General features: G+C 34.6%; 1 protein-coding gene across 7 annotated transcripts in view; it reads right to left on the bottom strand.

The window, feature by feature from the left end:
* Positions 1-16,239, bottom strand: part of LOC107667613 (kelch-like protein 29) — a 298,485-nt gene that overhangs the window by 185,138 nt on the left and 97,108 nt on the right. For 6 of the 7 annotated variants that reach the window (XM_016459326.1, XM_016459320.1, XM_016459322.1 and 3 more), the window contains exon 4: positions 6,518-6,816. In XM_016459326.1, the coding sequence (XP_016314812.1) occupies positions 6,518-6,790 (273 nt within the window). In that variant the 5' untranslated portion in view covers positions 6,791-6,816. Of the gene's footprint in view, positions 1-6,517; positions 6,821-16,239 lie in introns of all 7 variants that reach the window. The other variant, XM_016459325.1, reaches the window with a different exon arrangement.

Below are 16,239 nucleotides of genomic sequence, written 5' to 3'. Positions count from 1 at the left end.
CTGTCTGCTCTAGCTCCCTCCCTCCCTGTACAATAAATCCATGTGAATATCTGTCTCTGCTAAATTTTTGAATGTAACTTTACAATCGATACTGATGTCCTTTAGCACAGCATTCGGAATGATTTACAGATGAAACTGACCTGCACTTGAAGCCCTGAACAGGTCAGTGATGTTGCTACATTTCACTGCTTCTTCTGGCCGCTTCCTCTCTTTCATCAAGTCCCACACATCGGTTCCGAACAGACATGAGCTGATTCGTATAGCGCAGCGCTGAAAGTCAAGACTAACCAATTTATGATTAGGCCTATCGATTTATTATCGAATGAAAAAATCAGAAATTATCACTTTGGTTCATTGAGATGGCATAAATATAAAATACTAATAATAATAACAACAAAAAAAAATGGTGCTCCCGATGACCAGTCCGGGCCTGCTGGTCAGCATCTTTAACATGGATTCATCACAGCAACTATGCGACATTCAGAAGCAGATGTACTGACAGCCGCCACAACATCTCGTCACTCAGCATTCAATCCTTTCTTAGCGACACCCACACAGAAATCGTTGAGCGTGCATTTGTGCACAAGCAAACTAGTCAAAGTTTTGTAAGTCAAATCATGGGATCAATTTACAGGGACAGTACATAAAAGATGTTCTGGAAGCACATTGCAAAAAAAAAAGGTTTTTTGAAGTTGTAAAGATTATTGCAGTACATTTTACAAGAAAATACTATTTAAGTCTTTCTACTTGAATGTGTTAATGCCTTTCCTTTGTAATTGTGAAATTTACTAGCGTTTTAATTAAATTTCTGGGTGAAAATTGTTTCAAAATAAATCACATTTTTTCTCAGTGTACCTTATGAAAAATACCATAGTGCAGTGATGGTAATTTGAGAAACAACATGGTGCCATATTGATACACCATGGTAAATTCAAAGAATACCATGGTACAAGGTAAAATAATTTTTGATACTTTTTTTATTAGTAATACATATAAATAATTAGTGCATCGCTCTAGTGTGACTCTCTAATCCAGTGGTTCTCAAACTTTTTGACTCAAAAGCCACCAATTTTCCACAACAATAGACTTCGTGGTTTACTGGACAAGGATTTGTAAAAAAAAAAAAATAATAATAATAATTTACTCACAAAACAAAAATATTTATAGAGCTCGTCACAACTAGAAAATTCATAAATTCATAAAATATATAAACATGGCAATGGAATTATAAGGTTTGATGAGATAAGATTTTACATGACTTTTCCAGGTCTAGAAATCACTCTTTTAAAATTCTTCACAAAAAAAAGGTGTTGAGAGAGTAAATTAAAACAAGAAATGTCTTGATTTTTTTTTAATTGCTTTAAGTTATTTTAGCCTTGATTTTAAATGATTTTAAATCATCTTGCCCCTTCAAAGTTTGCTGAGGCTTCCTTATGGACCCCTGCTCTAAATAGACTATAATAAACTTTCTCAAGCACTCCTGAGTGCTGGAATTATGAAAAAATGTCTCTGTCAGCGGCTGTGGATTCGCGGTTACGCTCGGGGGAATAAATACATAAACAAAGGCATTACAAACAAAATTAATTACAAGAGGAGGCGAGTAAATAAGCTGCCACACCTCTAGTTCAATTAAGAGTCGTTTGTTGGTTCTGAAGTGTCGTTAATCATGACAGACAGCTCAGGCAGATGGGCCTCTTAAAGTTACAGTAGCCGCGTTATTTATTGTTCGCTGCGTAGAGTTTGTCACAAAAAGACATGTGAGCCGACGCGAGGGTCCCTCTCCATCTCGCTAATTAGATGTCGATCTGTCTTGCACACAAAAACAGACTCACAAACATTATACTGTAAATCAGCCACACAAACTCAATCACACGCCTCATACCTGTCAAGGTTAAAAACAAACACGTTTCCAGATAAATACGCAGCATTCAGAGTCATTAACTACACACACACAATTTGCCTTATTAGACATCAATGTCATAAGCAAGGAAAGACGAAAGACGTTAGATAAAACCTTCTCTTTCCTTTTCATGTCTTTCTGCCGCTTTTGCTTTTATATTTATCTGAAAAGCATCTATGAGCTGGACCGTGGGCAGAACAACATGGAGACTTTGATGACAGATGACAGAGAAAGTGTCAGTCCCTCAAGACTCTACCGTGTTCTGATGAGTTTCCTTCAGGCAATAATTAAAGAAAGCCGAGGTAAACACATTCCCTCCAGTGCTGGAGACTAACTAACTAAAAGTAGCAATGCTGCTAACTTAAAAGAGAAGTTCTGTCATTATTTACTCGCTCTTACGTCGTTCCAAACTTGTTTGCTGCTATCTTTTTCAGTGGAAAACAGAAGTTGAAGACATTTTTGAAGAATGCAACTAATACAACAATGTTGTGAAAGCATTATTCCACGTACACTACTTTTTAAAAGCTCACCAAAGGTGCATTTATTTGATCCAAAACACAGCAAAAACAGTAATATTGAAATAATATTAGAATTTAAAATAACTGTTTTCTATTTGAATATATTTTTTTTATGTAATTTATTTCTGTGATGCAAAGCTGAATTTTCAGCATCTTTACTCCAGTCTTCGGTGTCACATGATCCTTAAGAAATCATTCTAATATGCTGTTTTGCTGCAAAATAAACATTTATTATTACTATCAGTATTGAAAACAGTTGTGGAAATTTTATTTTTTTTTTCAGGATTCTTTGGTGAATAGAAAGTTTTGAAAACATTTATTTAAAATAGAAACTGGTTGTGCTGCTTCATAAATTGTGATACATTTTTTCAGGATTCTTTGATGAATAGAATGTTCAAAAGAACAGCATTTATTTGAAATGGAAATATTATGTAATAAATGTCTTTACAGTCACTTTTAACCAATTTAGTGCATTTTTGCAGAATAAAATATAATTATTATTAAAAAAATTACTGACCATAAATTTTTACACAGTAGTTTGACTCGGTGCTTATAGATAATAATATCAATGTCTTTCATTATGTCTTCAAAAAATGCCATTCTGAACTCAAAATATGCTATTGGTTACATGAACCTGAATAACAGCTCTAGTTGTAGCTGTAGGAAGGTACTGTTATTATGAAATTATTTGACATTATAGTTATTTTCAAAGTTAGGACTTTCAAAAGTTATTTTTAGAACTTTTCTGAAACTACTTAATTTGTCATGATGTAGAAGTGTCAAAAACATTTATAAAGAAGTATTTCTGCAGTTATTTTCACAACACTTTGCATGTCTCCACATATAGCGGAATGACAATGAAGCTCACTTGTCTTGATTTAATTCGTCATTACGTAGTCACAATTATGTACAATTATGATATGCATTTTCACAATATTTCTAAACTTTTTCTAGCTGTGGTTTCTAAACAGGTGTACGATTGACTCTAAAACACTTTTCACTTAGAAATTGCTAGCGAATTTCACAAATAATTACAAAGAAATGGCAAGCAACACGTTTAATTAAAATTAGAAACTGAAATACTCTCTACATACAGCGGAATGACAAGAAAGCTCACTTAATTTCATTTATCATGATTTAAAACATAATGTTTAAGTATTTTCCCAATATTTCTAAACTTTTTTATCTGTGGTTTCTAGAATGAATGAAAGAGAGCTACATATCAGTAAAACAATTCATTCAGACAGTTCATGTAAATGAATCAGCTCAAAAAGTAATGATTCACTGATTCAAGTAAGAGAAGTCTCTTTTACAGTTAAGCACTGCTGTTTTACAACAGTCTTTTGTTGTATTCAGTGTAAATGCTACCTCTGGTTTCTAGAAATGAATGAAAGAGAGCTGCATTTCAGTGAATCAGTCTTTTGTTGTATTCAGTGTAAATGCTACCTCTGGTTTCTAGAAATGAATGAAAGAGAGCTGCATTTCAGTGAATCAGTCTTTTGTTGTATTCAGTGTAAATGCTACCTCTGGTTTCTAGAATGAATGAAAGAGAGCTACATATCAGTAAAACAATTCATTCAGACAGTTAATGTAAATGAATCAGCTCAAAAATTAATGATTCACTGATTCAAGAAGTCTCTTTTTCAGTTAAGCACTGCTGTTTTACAACAGTCTTCTGTTGTATTCAGTGTAAATGCTACCTCTGGTTTCTAGAATGAATGAAAGAGAGCTACATATATCAGTAAAACAATTCATTCAGACAGTTCATGTAAATGAATCAGCTCAAAAAGGAATGATTCACTGATTCAAGAAGTCTCTTTTACAGTTAAGCACTGCTGTTTTACAACAGTCTTCTGTTGTATTCAGTGTAAATGCTCCCTCTGGTTTCTAGAAACGAATGAAAGAGAGCTACATATATCAGTAAAACAATTCATTCAGACAGTTCATGTAAATGAATCAGCTCAAAAAGGAATGATTCACTGATTCAAGAAGTCTCTTTTACAGTTAAGCACTGCTGTTTTACAACAGTCTTCTGTTGTATTCAGTGTAAATGCTCCCTCTGGTTTCTAGAAACGAATGAAAGAGAGCTACATATATCAGTAAAACAATTCATTCAGACAGTTCATGTAAATGAATCAGCTCAAAAAGGAATGATTCACTGATTCAAGAAGTCTCTTTTACAGTTAAGCACTGCTGTTTTACAACAGTCTTCTGTTGTATTCAGTGTAAATGCTCCCTCTGGTTTCTAGAAACGAATGAAAGAGAGCTACATATATCAGTAAAACAATTCATTCAGACAGTTCATGTAAATGAATCAGCTCAAAAAGGAATGATTCACTGATTCAAGAAGTCTCTTTTACAGTTAAGCACTGCTGTTTTACAACAGTCTTCTGTTGTATTCAGTGTAAATGCTCCCTCTGGTTTCTAGAAACGAATGAAAGAGAGCTACATATATCAGTAAAACAATTCATTCAGACAGTTCATGTAAATGAATCAGCTCAAAAAGGAATGATTCACTGATTCAAGAAGTCTCTTTTACAGTTAAGCACTGCTGTTTTACAACAGTCTTCTGTTGTATTCAGTGTAAATGCTCCCTCTGGTTTCTAGAAACGAATGAAAGAGAGCTACATATATCAGTAAAACAATTCATTCAGACAGTTCATGTAAATGAATCAGCTCAAAAAGGAATGATTCACTGATTCAAGAAGTCTCTTTTACAGTTAAGCACTGCTGTTTTACAACAGTCTTCTGTTGTATTCAGTGTAAATGCTCCCTCTGGTTTCTAGAAACGAATGAAAGAGAGCTGCATTTCAGTGAATCAGTTAATTCAGACAGTTAATGTTTATGAATCAGTTCCAAAAGGAATGACTCCCTGATTCAAAAAGTCTCATTTTCAGCTAAACACTGCTGCTTTCAATTTTACCACAATCGTATTTAGCGTAATTGAAATGCTGTCATCATAATCATGATTCATTCATTCAAAAAACCCTCATAGTTTAAAAGTCAGAGAAACACTGATCTGAATAAACTATAAAATCTAAACCTTTATATTGTACACAAACAATGGTGTAGGATTTACTTTGAAACACTTGCTAGTAAGTATTTCTTTGTGAAGCATACTGCAATAATCTTATTTACAACTTTGAAAAGTTGTTGTTTTAAAGTGTAGTAACTTGTAGTGCAGCCAGCTGCTTTTACAAAAGACTATTTTTTAGATTAAAAAAGTTGTTTTTCTGTATACTAAAACATGCATCAGAGGGACACGTCAAAGTCAAAGCAGAACTCAGCGGTCAGCGTCCAACTGCTGGTGTTCGCCCACAGGGTTAGTGTTAATACAATCTGCATAAAGCTAAAAGCATTTGATTTGATACTCACAAAGCTTTCCGGCCACAGAAGTCCCACGGAATTCACTCAAGCGCAAAAGTTCAAACAAAAAGCTCCGATGTGAGATGACAGTAGCTCTAGTTGGAAATGCCAAGATTTTGAGGTTGTATTGCTCCCTGAAGTGGGCTTCTAATGAGGTAGAGAAAAGCTGGCAAGCCCTTCTGCTGGGAGACTCGACTGATTCAAACCAAGAGAAATTACCCCGAAAACGACCCCGCACACCTCCGGTGAGTCGCTACACTAACGTACAAACACAGTGAACAATACCTTCACAATGTGTACGTTTTGCAGGTCTGGAACAAAGGTCACGTCAATCATGGCCTTATAAGAGCATGGGCTGCGAAAGCCGCACGGCAAGTAGCTGGTAAACTGTCTTTATGCATGAAATCTAAGTGAAACAGAAGCTAATCTGATTAAACGGCACGAAGAGTGAAACAACAGCTCATGCTTTTCTCGTTCCTTGAACTAATTCTCCACAATGGCATTCATCTCGACTCAAATAGCAAGCTGACGCCTTTTATTTCGTGCCCACAACAGACTCGACAGAGCCACGGGCTCGGGCTTAATTCAGCCCATTGCTCAGAGTTTCTCATTTGCATAATGAAAGAGAAAATTAGCGAGGAAAAGAAGAGCGGGATCAGATGAAGCAATCTGGCAGCATGAGCGAAATGGAAAAGCATTGGAGTGATTTGGATGCGGATTTCGCAGCTTCTACCTTTACGACAGGTGCCGTGGTGGACGCGGCGGCTCCCGAGCGCTTGGCGGCTAGGTCGTTGCTGGCTGACGTCACGGCGATGGTCACGGGGGTGGGAAGCAGGGACGGGATGATCGGGAGTGGGAGGAGTCCCGGCCGGTTGTTGCCGTTGGCCACAGGGGGCGCCGAGGAGCAGGTGCTGTTGCCTACGCCATTGTGAAGGCCGCTGGCGCGCTCGCGACGGTCCCAAGGGCCTCGGTAGTCTCTCTCAAAGCGGTGGTGGTGTCGTGACATCACTTCCTCTTAGAGGATACGTAGCGCTGTCCGCAAGAGAGCACACAGAGAGAACGATAGCATTGATTATACCCTGTCAAAGCGCAGATAGAAATAGAATGCACCAAACAAATCGAGTTGCTTGGCAGGTTTGACGTGCAACACAACAAAACTCACCACAGACATCTCAATATCTGCCAGACGGTAGTTAAAAAAAGGATGAATTTTAGACTGGCATCGCTTCAGCTGAGTGTAAAAATAACACGTAAGCTTTTAATACTGACAAACAGGCTCGCGTGTGATTGAGTGCGGCTACTTTGTGTGCGGGTAAACTTTTGGAGACTCCCGTGAGTAAGATGTGTCATCTTTGGTCACTTTTTAGATTGATCAAAGAAGTGCTTACTAATAAATTAAATACATTTATTTCAAATAAAAAAACATTCAAATTTAATAAATAGACTTTAACAAAATAAAAAAACAAACAAATACATATATTTAATTAAATCAATACAACTACATTAAATAATTAAAAATTAAATAACTAACCAAATAAATTTGTATTAAATTAAATAAAAATAACAATTACAATAAAAATTACAATTTAATAAAATAAGAAAAACAAATACATGAAAAATTAAATGAATAAAACTTCATAATATAACTTACAATTAATTAAAAATCTGTTAGAATGAAACCAAAAAAAACAAACAAACAAATACATAAAATTAAATAAAAATAATCTAAAATAACAACATGTTACAATAAAATAAAATAAAAAAATAATCAAATAAACATTTAATAACATTAGTTAAAACAGAAAACAAAAATAAATAAATAAATAAATGAATGAATAAAAAATGAATAAATAATGAGGCAAAATGTATATAATTTTAAATATTTAATATTTAACAAAAAATAAATATAGAAATGTCAAAATACTTCCAGACATGGAATTTTGATCTTTAAATATGAAAAAAAAAAACATCAGAAATAACTGTACACAAATTATGACCATCCCTCAGCTGAGCCTTTTATAGATCACTTGGATTTGCATATACAGTATGTTTGAGCAATGCATGTTTTCACACACATGATAAATAACCCATCTACTTTTTCTAATCCAGCCTCTGCCAGCCTTTATTAGAGGAAATATGAGCGAACGAGTGTTTATTTACAAGACCCAGAAGAAAAAAACACAAGTTTGCAGGAAAACTTGCACTCTTCCAGATGGCTAAGGGATCCGTCCAACTATCCCGAGTTTTCCTAACGACTATAATTGTATGGCTCCAAGGCCTCGTGATTTTAATTAATCTAATCAGCAGTTTTATTGAGCTTTATTGCTGATAGCAGTGCAGGACACGCTATAAGAAAACAATGAAGCAGCACCGGGTTGGCGTTAGCGCCTGTGCTAACCTCATTTTCTGTTATTTGCAGCGGCTTCTTTATCTTGTCGTCATCCTCCACTGACATCCACATGTAATAACTCTGGAGACCTGAAGTTGGGAGTAGCGTTATTAGTTTCTCTCTTTGTACGTGTGGGAACAGATTAAGCTGTTAGTAAAATAAGCCACTTTTGGCCATTCTGCTGTTCTGCAACAAATTCAGGATTTATTGCGCTTTGGCTAGCGGTTTTATATTGGAGTCAGCTAAACAAGACAGAAGTGTGGAATGAACTTTACTACAGCTGTTGTTCGGTGTTGTGGCTTTCGACCAAAAAGAGTAAACATTATGTGCTAGAAATAATCAGGACATACAAAAGCTTCTCTTAATATCAGCTCACTCATATTGAAAGGAATCATAAATAAACATTGTTTTAAAATAATCATTAATAAAACAAATCTCATGAAGTGAAACAGCTTGACAAGCACAGATTTCTTTCCCATATTTCCAATAGTTGCAACCACATGCAGCATTTGTAAATAACACATACTGTATGTATGTGTGTGTGTGTGTGTGTATATATATATATATAATAAATCGCATCCAAAATAAGTTTTTCTTTATATAGTATACGTGTGTGTACTGTGTATATTTATTATGTATACATAAAGACAAGCACATACAGTATATATTTTGAAAATATTTACATGTATTTACATATATTTTTTCATTTATATTACATATAAATACATTTAATTTATTAAAAAAATTTTCTTAAATATATACATGCATGCATACACATGATAAAATGTGCAAATATTATTTAAATTATATAAATGATTAGCAATTTAGCATTCACAAAACAATATTTTATTACAGTCCAATAAAATTATTTATATACATTTAATTTGCTGATATATTTTTAAATATACAGAATTTTGTGAATTTTAAGTGTAAATAATTTAATTTTAATAGATTAATAAATAGATTACTATATACAATATAATATACATACAAACACACTCACACATACTTAAAGTTTAAATGTATATATATATTCACTAGTTAATAATTTTCTTTAGCTGTCAATGCCACTCTATTCTTCACGTTAGGCCGTGTCTGTATATTTCCCATGATTCAAGAGATGTAAGGCGCTGCAGATAAAGCATTATGACAGAATAACTCACTCTAGTCTGGTGACAGAGAGAAGCCCTGCGTGACTGCATTTCAGCAACAAATGAGATCTTCAATCCATCCCTTGTAATAACACTAAACACATGATAAAATGTGCAAATATTATTTAAATTATATAAATGATTAGCAATTTAGCATTCACAAAACAATATTTTATTACAGTCCAATAAAATTATTTATATACATTTAATTTGCTGATATATTTTTAAATATACAGAATTTTGTGAATTTTAAGTGTAAATAATTTAATTTTAATAGATTAATAAATAGATTACTATATACAATATAATATACATACAAACACACTCACACATACTTAAAGTTTAAATGTTTCACAGTCATCTCTCACCATCATTTCTTCCACTACAGAAAGCAGAACTAAAACTAAAAAACTAAATAAAATCTAAAGTGAAAGAATCCATGCACTATATTCACTAGTTAATAATTTTCTTTAGCTGTCAATGCCACTCTATTCTTCACGTTAGGCCGTGTCTGTATATTTCCCATGATTCAAGAGATGTAAGGCGCTGCAGATAAAGCATTATGACAGAATAACTCACTCTAGTCTGGTGACAGAGAGAAGCCCTGCGTGACTGCATTTCAGCAACAAATGAGATCTTCAATCCATCCCTTGTAATAACACTAAACTAAATCACACACATATAAGCACACACACACACACACACACACAGTGTACAGTACCCGCTAATGACACCACCGCCATAATTGCATTGCACGTTAAAAGCACCACATTAATTATTCATGTCTTGTAACAGATTGGCACAGTTATATAGACGCCGCTGTAGATTCACACTAGACACACATGGATCATAAATATTCCATACATGCAATGCACTGAAAAACAGAACAGAAAAATGTCTTAGTTTTGGCTTTAAATCACTGCAAATGTTGGGAACTGTGATGTGAAGTGCATTACTGATGGAAATACTTGTAGTTATTTTGACAAATTTAGCCATCAATTTTCCACTTTTGCCTATTTTATCTTTTTTATTCATGAAATGTAAATCTGCTGGGCTACAGTAGGTCTATAGGAAGCTAGCAGTGAAGACAGACATTTTATCAGGAAAGCCTTTCCTTCAGATCCAAATAAAGCAGCTGCCCATGTAAAAGCAGCTCCTGCAGCGTCTCCTTACACTGGCAAACTACAGCAGCTCTGGCTTATTTTCAGTGTGTCGTGCACGCGAAACCACGCTCACATGTGATCCGCTGTTGATCCACTGTCCTCTGTGTAAACACGCATATATTTGCAGCCTGATATGAGTCACACGCAGGGTAAAAACTGCTTTAGATAGGCAAAATGCAACTCTAACATAATTGGCTCGTAACAGAGTAATAGCTGCTGAAAATTCAGCGTGCAATCACATGAATAAATTACTTTTAAAAATATAATGGAAAAGTTATTTTGAACTGTTTTATTTCACAATAAACAATTGTTTTATTTTTTAAACAATATAATATATTTATTTACCTAATATATTATAATTTTATTAATATATAAAAGCAATTTAAAGGTAGATAGATAGATTTCTAAGCAAATAACTAAAAAAATAAATAAAAATAATCATTAATAATCTAATATATTAATATTATAATATATTAAATACATAATAAACATAAAAATGTGCAATAGTAATATTAGTTATATTGATATAATAGTAATATTGTGAACTAATACAATTAAAATAACATTTCTATTATAATATATTTAAAAAAAGATATATATTTATGTGAGTTATTCATGCAAGTTGAATTTTCATTCATTGAATTTTACTCATTAAATTTTACTCCCATATAAAGTCAATTATATTATATATGTGTATATGTGTGTGTGTGTGTGTGCGTTTTTGTGACAAATGAGGACATACATTTGTATAATGATATGTGTATATATATATATATATATATATATATATATATATATAAAACTAAGGCAAAAAGAACCAGAAATGATAAGAGGGGACATTATAGCTACTATACAGTACATGGATGTGTAATATTAAAAAATAAAATATACTAAATAAAAGAGTAAAGCAGCAATGGGATTAATTAACCCAAAATACAACTCTTAAAGTTGGTCGGAGCAAAACACACACAGAAGTTCAGGTACTGGCCAACAAATCAAGATCATATCAAAGAAAGGATGATGATAGAGAGAAAAACTGAGACAGGCCACAGGAGAGAAAAAGAGAGCTGGAAATAAACAGGAATATACTGGACGGGAAGTGTAAGACAGACAGCAAGAGAGTGAGACGGGGCAGTGAGAAACACAAAGCAAACAGCATGATCAGCAGAGTCTGATCGAGCAAATCAAACACATACAGTGCAATCAGTGCAATTCAACCGATTCTCAAACCAATGAGTTGGTTCATTTGAATGGATCAAACACAAGAGTGCAATCAGTGGAGTTTTATTACAGAACGCAATGACGTCAATGAGTCTGTATTTTATTCGAGTCAAACATATAGAGTGCAATCAGTGTAGTCTGATTCCTGAATCAATGAGTAATGAGTTGTTTCTTTCCAGTAAAATCAGTGCAACACAACAGACTCCTGAACAAATAACTTTAGAGAGTCAGTTCTTTTTAGTGATTCAAATAAAATACATACAGCACAACCAGTGCAATTCAACCGATTCCCAAATTAATTACTCTAATCTGCCCATTCTTCTAGTGAATCAAACACATACAGCACAACAAATGCAATATAAACCATAACTGAACAAATGACTCCAGTGAGTCAGTTCTTTCTAATCAATCAAATACATACAGTACAATCAGTGCTACACATCAGATTCCGAAAAAGCAAATGACTCTAGTGAGTCCGTTCTGTTTAGTGAATCAAACACGTACAGCACAACCAGTGCAATACAACCTATTCCCAAATGAAATAGGCTACTCTAACGAGTCCATTCTTTTAGTGAATCAAACACATAAAGCCAAAAAATACAAAACAATTGATTCATGAATGAATCGGAGGAATCTGTTCTTTTTACTGAATCAAATGTGTACGTTCAAACAAATGCGAAACAACCAATTCCTGAACAAATGACTCTAGCAAGTCTATTATTTTTTAGCGAATCAAATACATACAGTGCAACAAATGCAATAGAATTGGTTCCTGAATAAATCACTCTAGTAAGTCAGTTCCTTTTAGTGAATCAAACATATACAGCACAACCAGTGCAACAGAACCAACTTTCCAAACAAATGACTCTAGTGAGTCAGTTCTTTTTAGTGAATCAAACACATAGGAGCTCTATACAATAGGGTTGTGACGGTGAGGAAATTTTTCCACTGGTTAATCGACGTGTGACAACACAGGTAATACCAGTATCACCGTGGGGGCAGGGGCGTCCCCTCTTTTCCTCACTTTCCTTCGCTTTTAAATAGTTACTGAACTAAATGATTTTTATTACTATAAAAAATCAAAACGATGGTGGGGGTCGGTGCCGCGGTGGGCAAGTGACGTAACCGGTGTTGCGGCTTAACAACGGTATCACCGTCATCACCGTCTATCGCGGCAAGCCTACTATACAACAGATTCCCAAAAGTAATGACTTTCTTAGTTCTTTCTGGTGAATAAAAACAACAACAACAGAGTGCAACCAGTACAGTCCAACTACAGAACAAAATCACTCTAACGAGTCTTTTGTGAATCAAACATACAGTATAATTGGTGTATATCTGAATGATATCTAAATGAACAAATAAGCACATACAATACTGATAAACGAGGCCAATTTATTCATCAAAAGTCTGTGCAAACATTAAAAAGTAAATATATTACTTAATTTAAAGGAATAGTACTAAAAGAATGGTTCATTGAAATGGAAGGAACCCAGAATCATCAACAGAAATCAGCAGGAACTGCAACTAAAAGATGTTACGATTCCCATGCTAAATACAGTAAAAGCAAGACGGGTAGAATGAGAATGTGAGACAGATAACGAGAGTCAGACTGAGAGAATGAAAGCAGCATGAGAAAGAGAGAGACGGGCCGAACCTCAACACTTGACACTCCGGCTCTGTCAGTGCTGCTCCTGTCATCTGCTGCTTTTTTTCTCCATCTCTCTCTTTCTCAGATGCTGGGGGATTGTGAAAGGGAAGCACAGAGCGCTACAGTTTTTTAAGAAAAGAAACCCTTGAAACCGCTCCCTTCAAAGCAGCGAATCCTGACATGATACAAGCCGATGATGTTCTTCAACAGACTCACGCTACTGAAGCGCGGCAGAGCACAGCATGACGAGTCCTGAGCTTTGCGTTCCCCGCAAGACAAAAACCCAAACAATAGGTACACATTCAAAAATCCAGCCAAAGATTTACTGAAACACACACACACACGCTCGTGATTCACTACTGCCAGCTACGCCAGGACAACACAAGGCACCGTGAGTGAATTTGAAACAATCGCAGAGCCTGTCGGTACAGAAACAGCCAGGGGCGGCCGATGAAGACTATCTTTAATTCCTCGTCTCACGCTGAGGTAAGCTGTACTCTTTGGAGAGAGAGAAAGCAAACGAAAGAGAGAGAAATCCACCGATAAAATAGAGGTGTAGGCAATTCTTATCATTCACACTGTAGCTCTGACAGCCCCACGATTCACTCCGCGCGGCTATTTTTAGAAGAACTTTGAAAGGCCACAGAGCAGGAGCAACTTAATTGAAGCGTGAGAGGAAAAATAAACTATGCGGTACAATACAAAAAGAGAAAAAGAACGAGAGGGAGGGAGGGAGGGACAAACACAGAAATATAAACATCACCTGCCTGTCTTTATTTATGAACACTATGGCTGTCAATTAAACACATTAATTACGTGGGATTCATTAATGCAATTAATTATGCTCCTCTGATGCAGGTAAATTCCAGAATTTGGAGTTTTCATAATATTAAAACAAATTCAATATTAAAGAAAACTGCTTAATTGAAATGATTGGTTGCAAATGCGGCAAAGTTTTAGGTTTCAAAATGTGATTTTCTGATGGATTTAGTGCTTTTATTACATTTTTTAAATTAGATTTTTTTAAGTTAAGACTTTTTTTGTGTTTAGACGATTGAATTGACGAGATGTTTTTTTTCCCCCCATATTTAAAAATTAATAAAATAGCATATTATATTGTGGTCAGCTTGTTTCTAAATGTTTGGGGGCAATTTTTTAATAATAATAATTAATATTTTTATTCAGCAAGTATGTATTAAATTGATCAAAAGTGACAGTAAAGACATTTATAATGTTAAAAAATATGTTATTTTGAACACTTTTTTTTAACTATTCATCAACAAATTCTGTACATATAAATGTAAATTCTGTATGTATATCTAAAAATACACACACGCACACACATCAAATTGATCAAAAAGCGAGAGTAAAGACATTTAGAATGTTACAAAATATTTTATTAGATTTTATTCGATTTAAGTATTTTATTAGATTTTATTTTATTTTGAATATTAAATATTCAATTTCTGTACCTAAAAACTAATGTTAGACCTACCTAAAAAACCTGGAAAGCACTGTTATTTTATTTGTATCTTTGCTCTATTGTATTTATTTGTGCTGTTGCTTGTACTTAGATTATTTGTTCTTATTTTCTTTATTTTTATTTGACAATATAGTTTTTCCCTAAACATAGCACATACCGAACCGTACCGAAACCGTGACCCTAAAACCGTGATACAAACCGAACCGTGAGTAAGTTGAACCGTTGCACCCCAAATATATATGGTCTCCACAAAAATATTTAGCAGCACAACTGTTTAAACATTAATAATAATAAGAAGGGTCTCTTGAATTATTTTTTTGAAGGATCACATGACACTGAAGACTGGAGTAATGATGCTGAAAATTCAGCTTTGCATCACAGAAATAAATTATATTTTAAAATATAGCAAACCAAAAAAATAGCTATTTTAAATCGTAATAACATTTCACAATATTACTGATTTTATGATATTTTTAATCAGATAAAAGCAGCCTTGGTGAGCAAAAGAGGCTTTTCCCAGCAAATAATCACAATTAATTATTATTAATTCATTGGCATAATTAAATTAATTCATTTTTAATCTATTGACAGCCCTAATAAAAAGCATTGTCACTCAAACAGAAGTGACACGTGCACTAGGGCACAGACAGACAGAACGTCACAGCTTTTACATCCCCTTTGGATTGATTCACACACACATTCATGACCTGACAGGGTCATTTTAATCAAAATAACACCAGACTCTTTAAAGAGCCCCATTACGGGACGTTAGGAGTGCAATAAATTTGATTGACTTCCTGTCAAGCAACATTCCACTTCCAAATAGTGAAAGGCAGAAAGAAGGGCGTTGTTTAAACCCGTATCATCTCCTGTGAGCCGTACCGGTGCTGTTTTAGGTTGGTTACTCGCTCTCTGTAAACAACTAAATGAACCAAAGTGACGTTTGACAGGCACACTAGCACACGCCAGGATCGCCGGGCTGAAAATCATCAAATTCTGACATTGACTGAATGTGCAAACGAGGACAGTCTGCAGTTGTGTAATGCGCTGGCATCGGTAGTGAACGTGTAGAAATGCAGTTCCTCCCAAGGCACAGGAGACAGCTGCGTTTCAGAGATTATCCTATATGGAAAAATAAACTGCGTTATAAAACTGATAGTTCCGGCTTTAGAATGCGATTGGATGAGCCACGTGAGAGGACGGCGTAAAATAGTGCATATACACACACCTTTGAGAGCACAATCACATCAGTTCTATACTGATTCTATACTCGTGTGGCTCAAGTTACGGGTTGAAGAATGGTTCAGTGTGATTTTTATGACTAATACATTTATTTATCAGTGCCTTGCTTTGCGATACAATGACTATATATAGTTAAAGAAGAAAATAGTCACCAT

The sequence above is a fragment of the Sinocyclocheilus anshuiensis genome, unplaced genomic scaffold, assembly GCF_001515605.1.
Source record: "Sinocyclocheilus anshuiensis isolate Anshui unplaced genomic scaffold, SAMN03320099.WGS_v1.1 scaffold1189, whole genome shotgun sequence".
NCBI classification, from domain to species: Eukaryota; Metazoa; Chordata; class Actinopteri; order Cypriniformes; family Cyprinidae; genus Sinocyclocheilus; species Sinocyclocheilus anshuiensis.
This window is presented reverse-complemented; position numbering and strand designations above follow the sequence as displayed.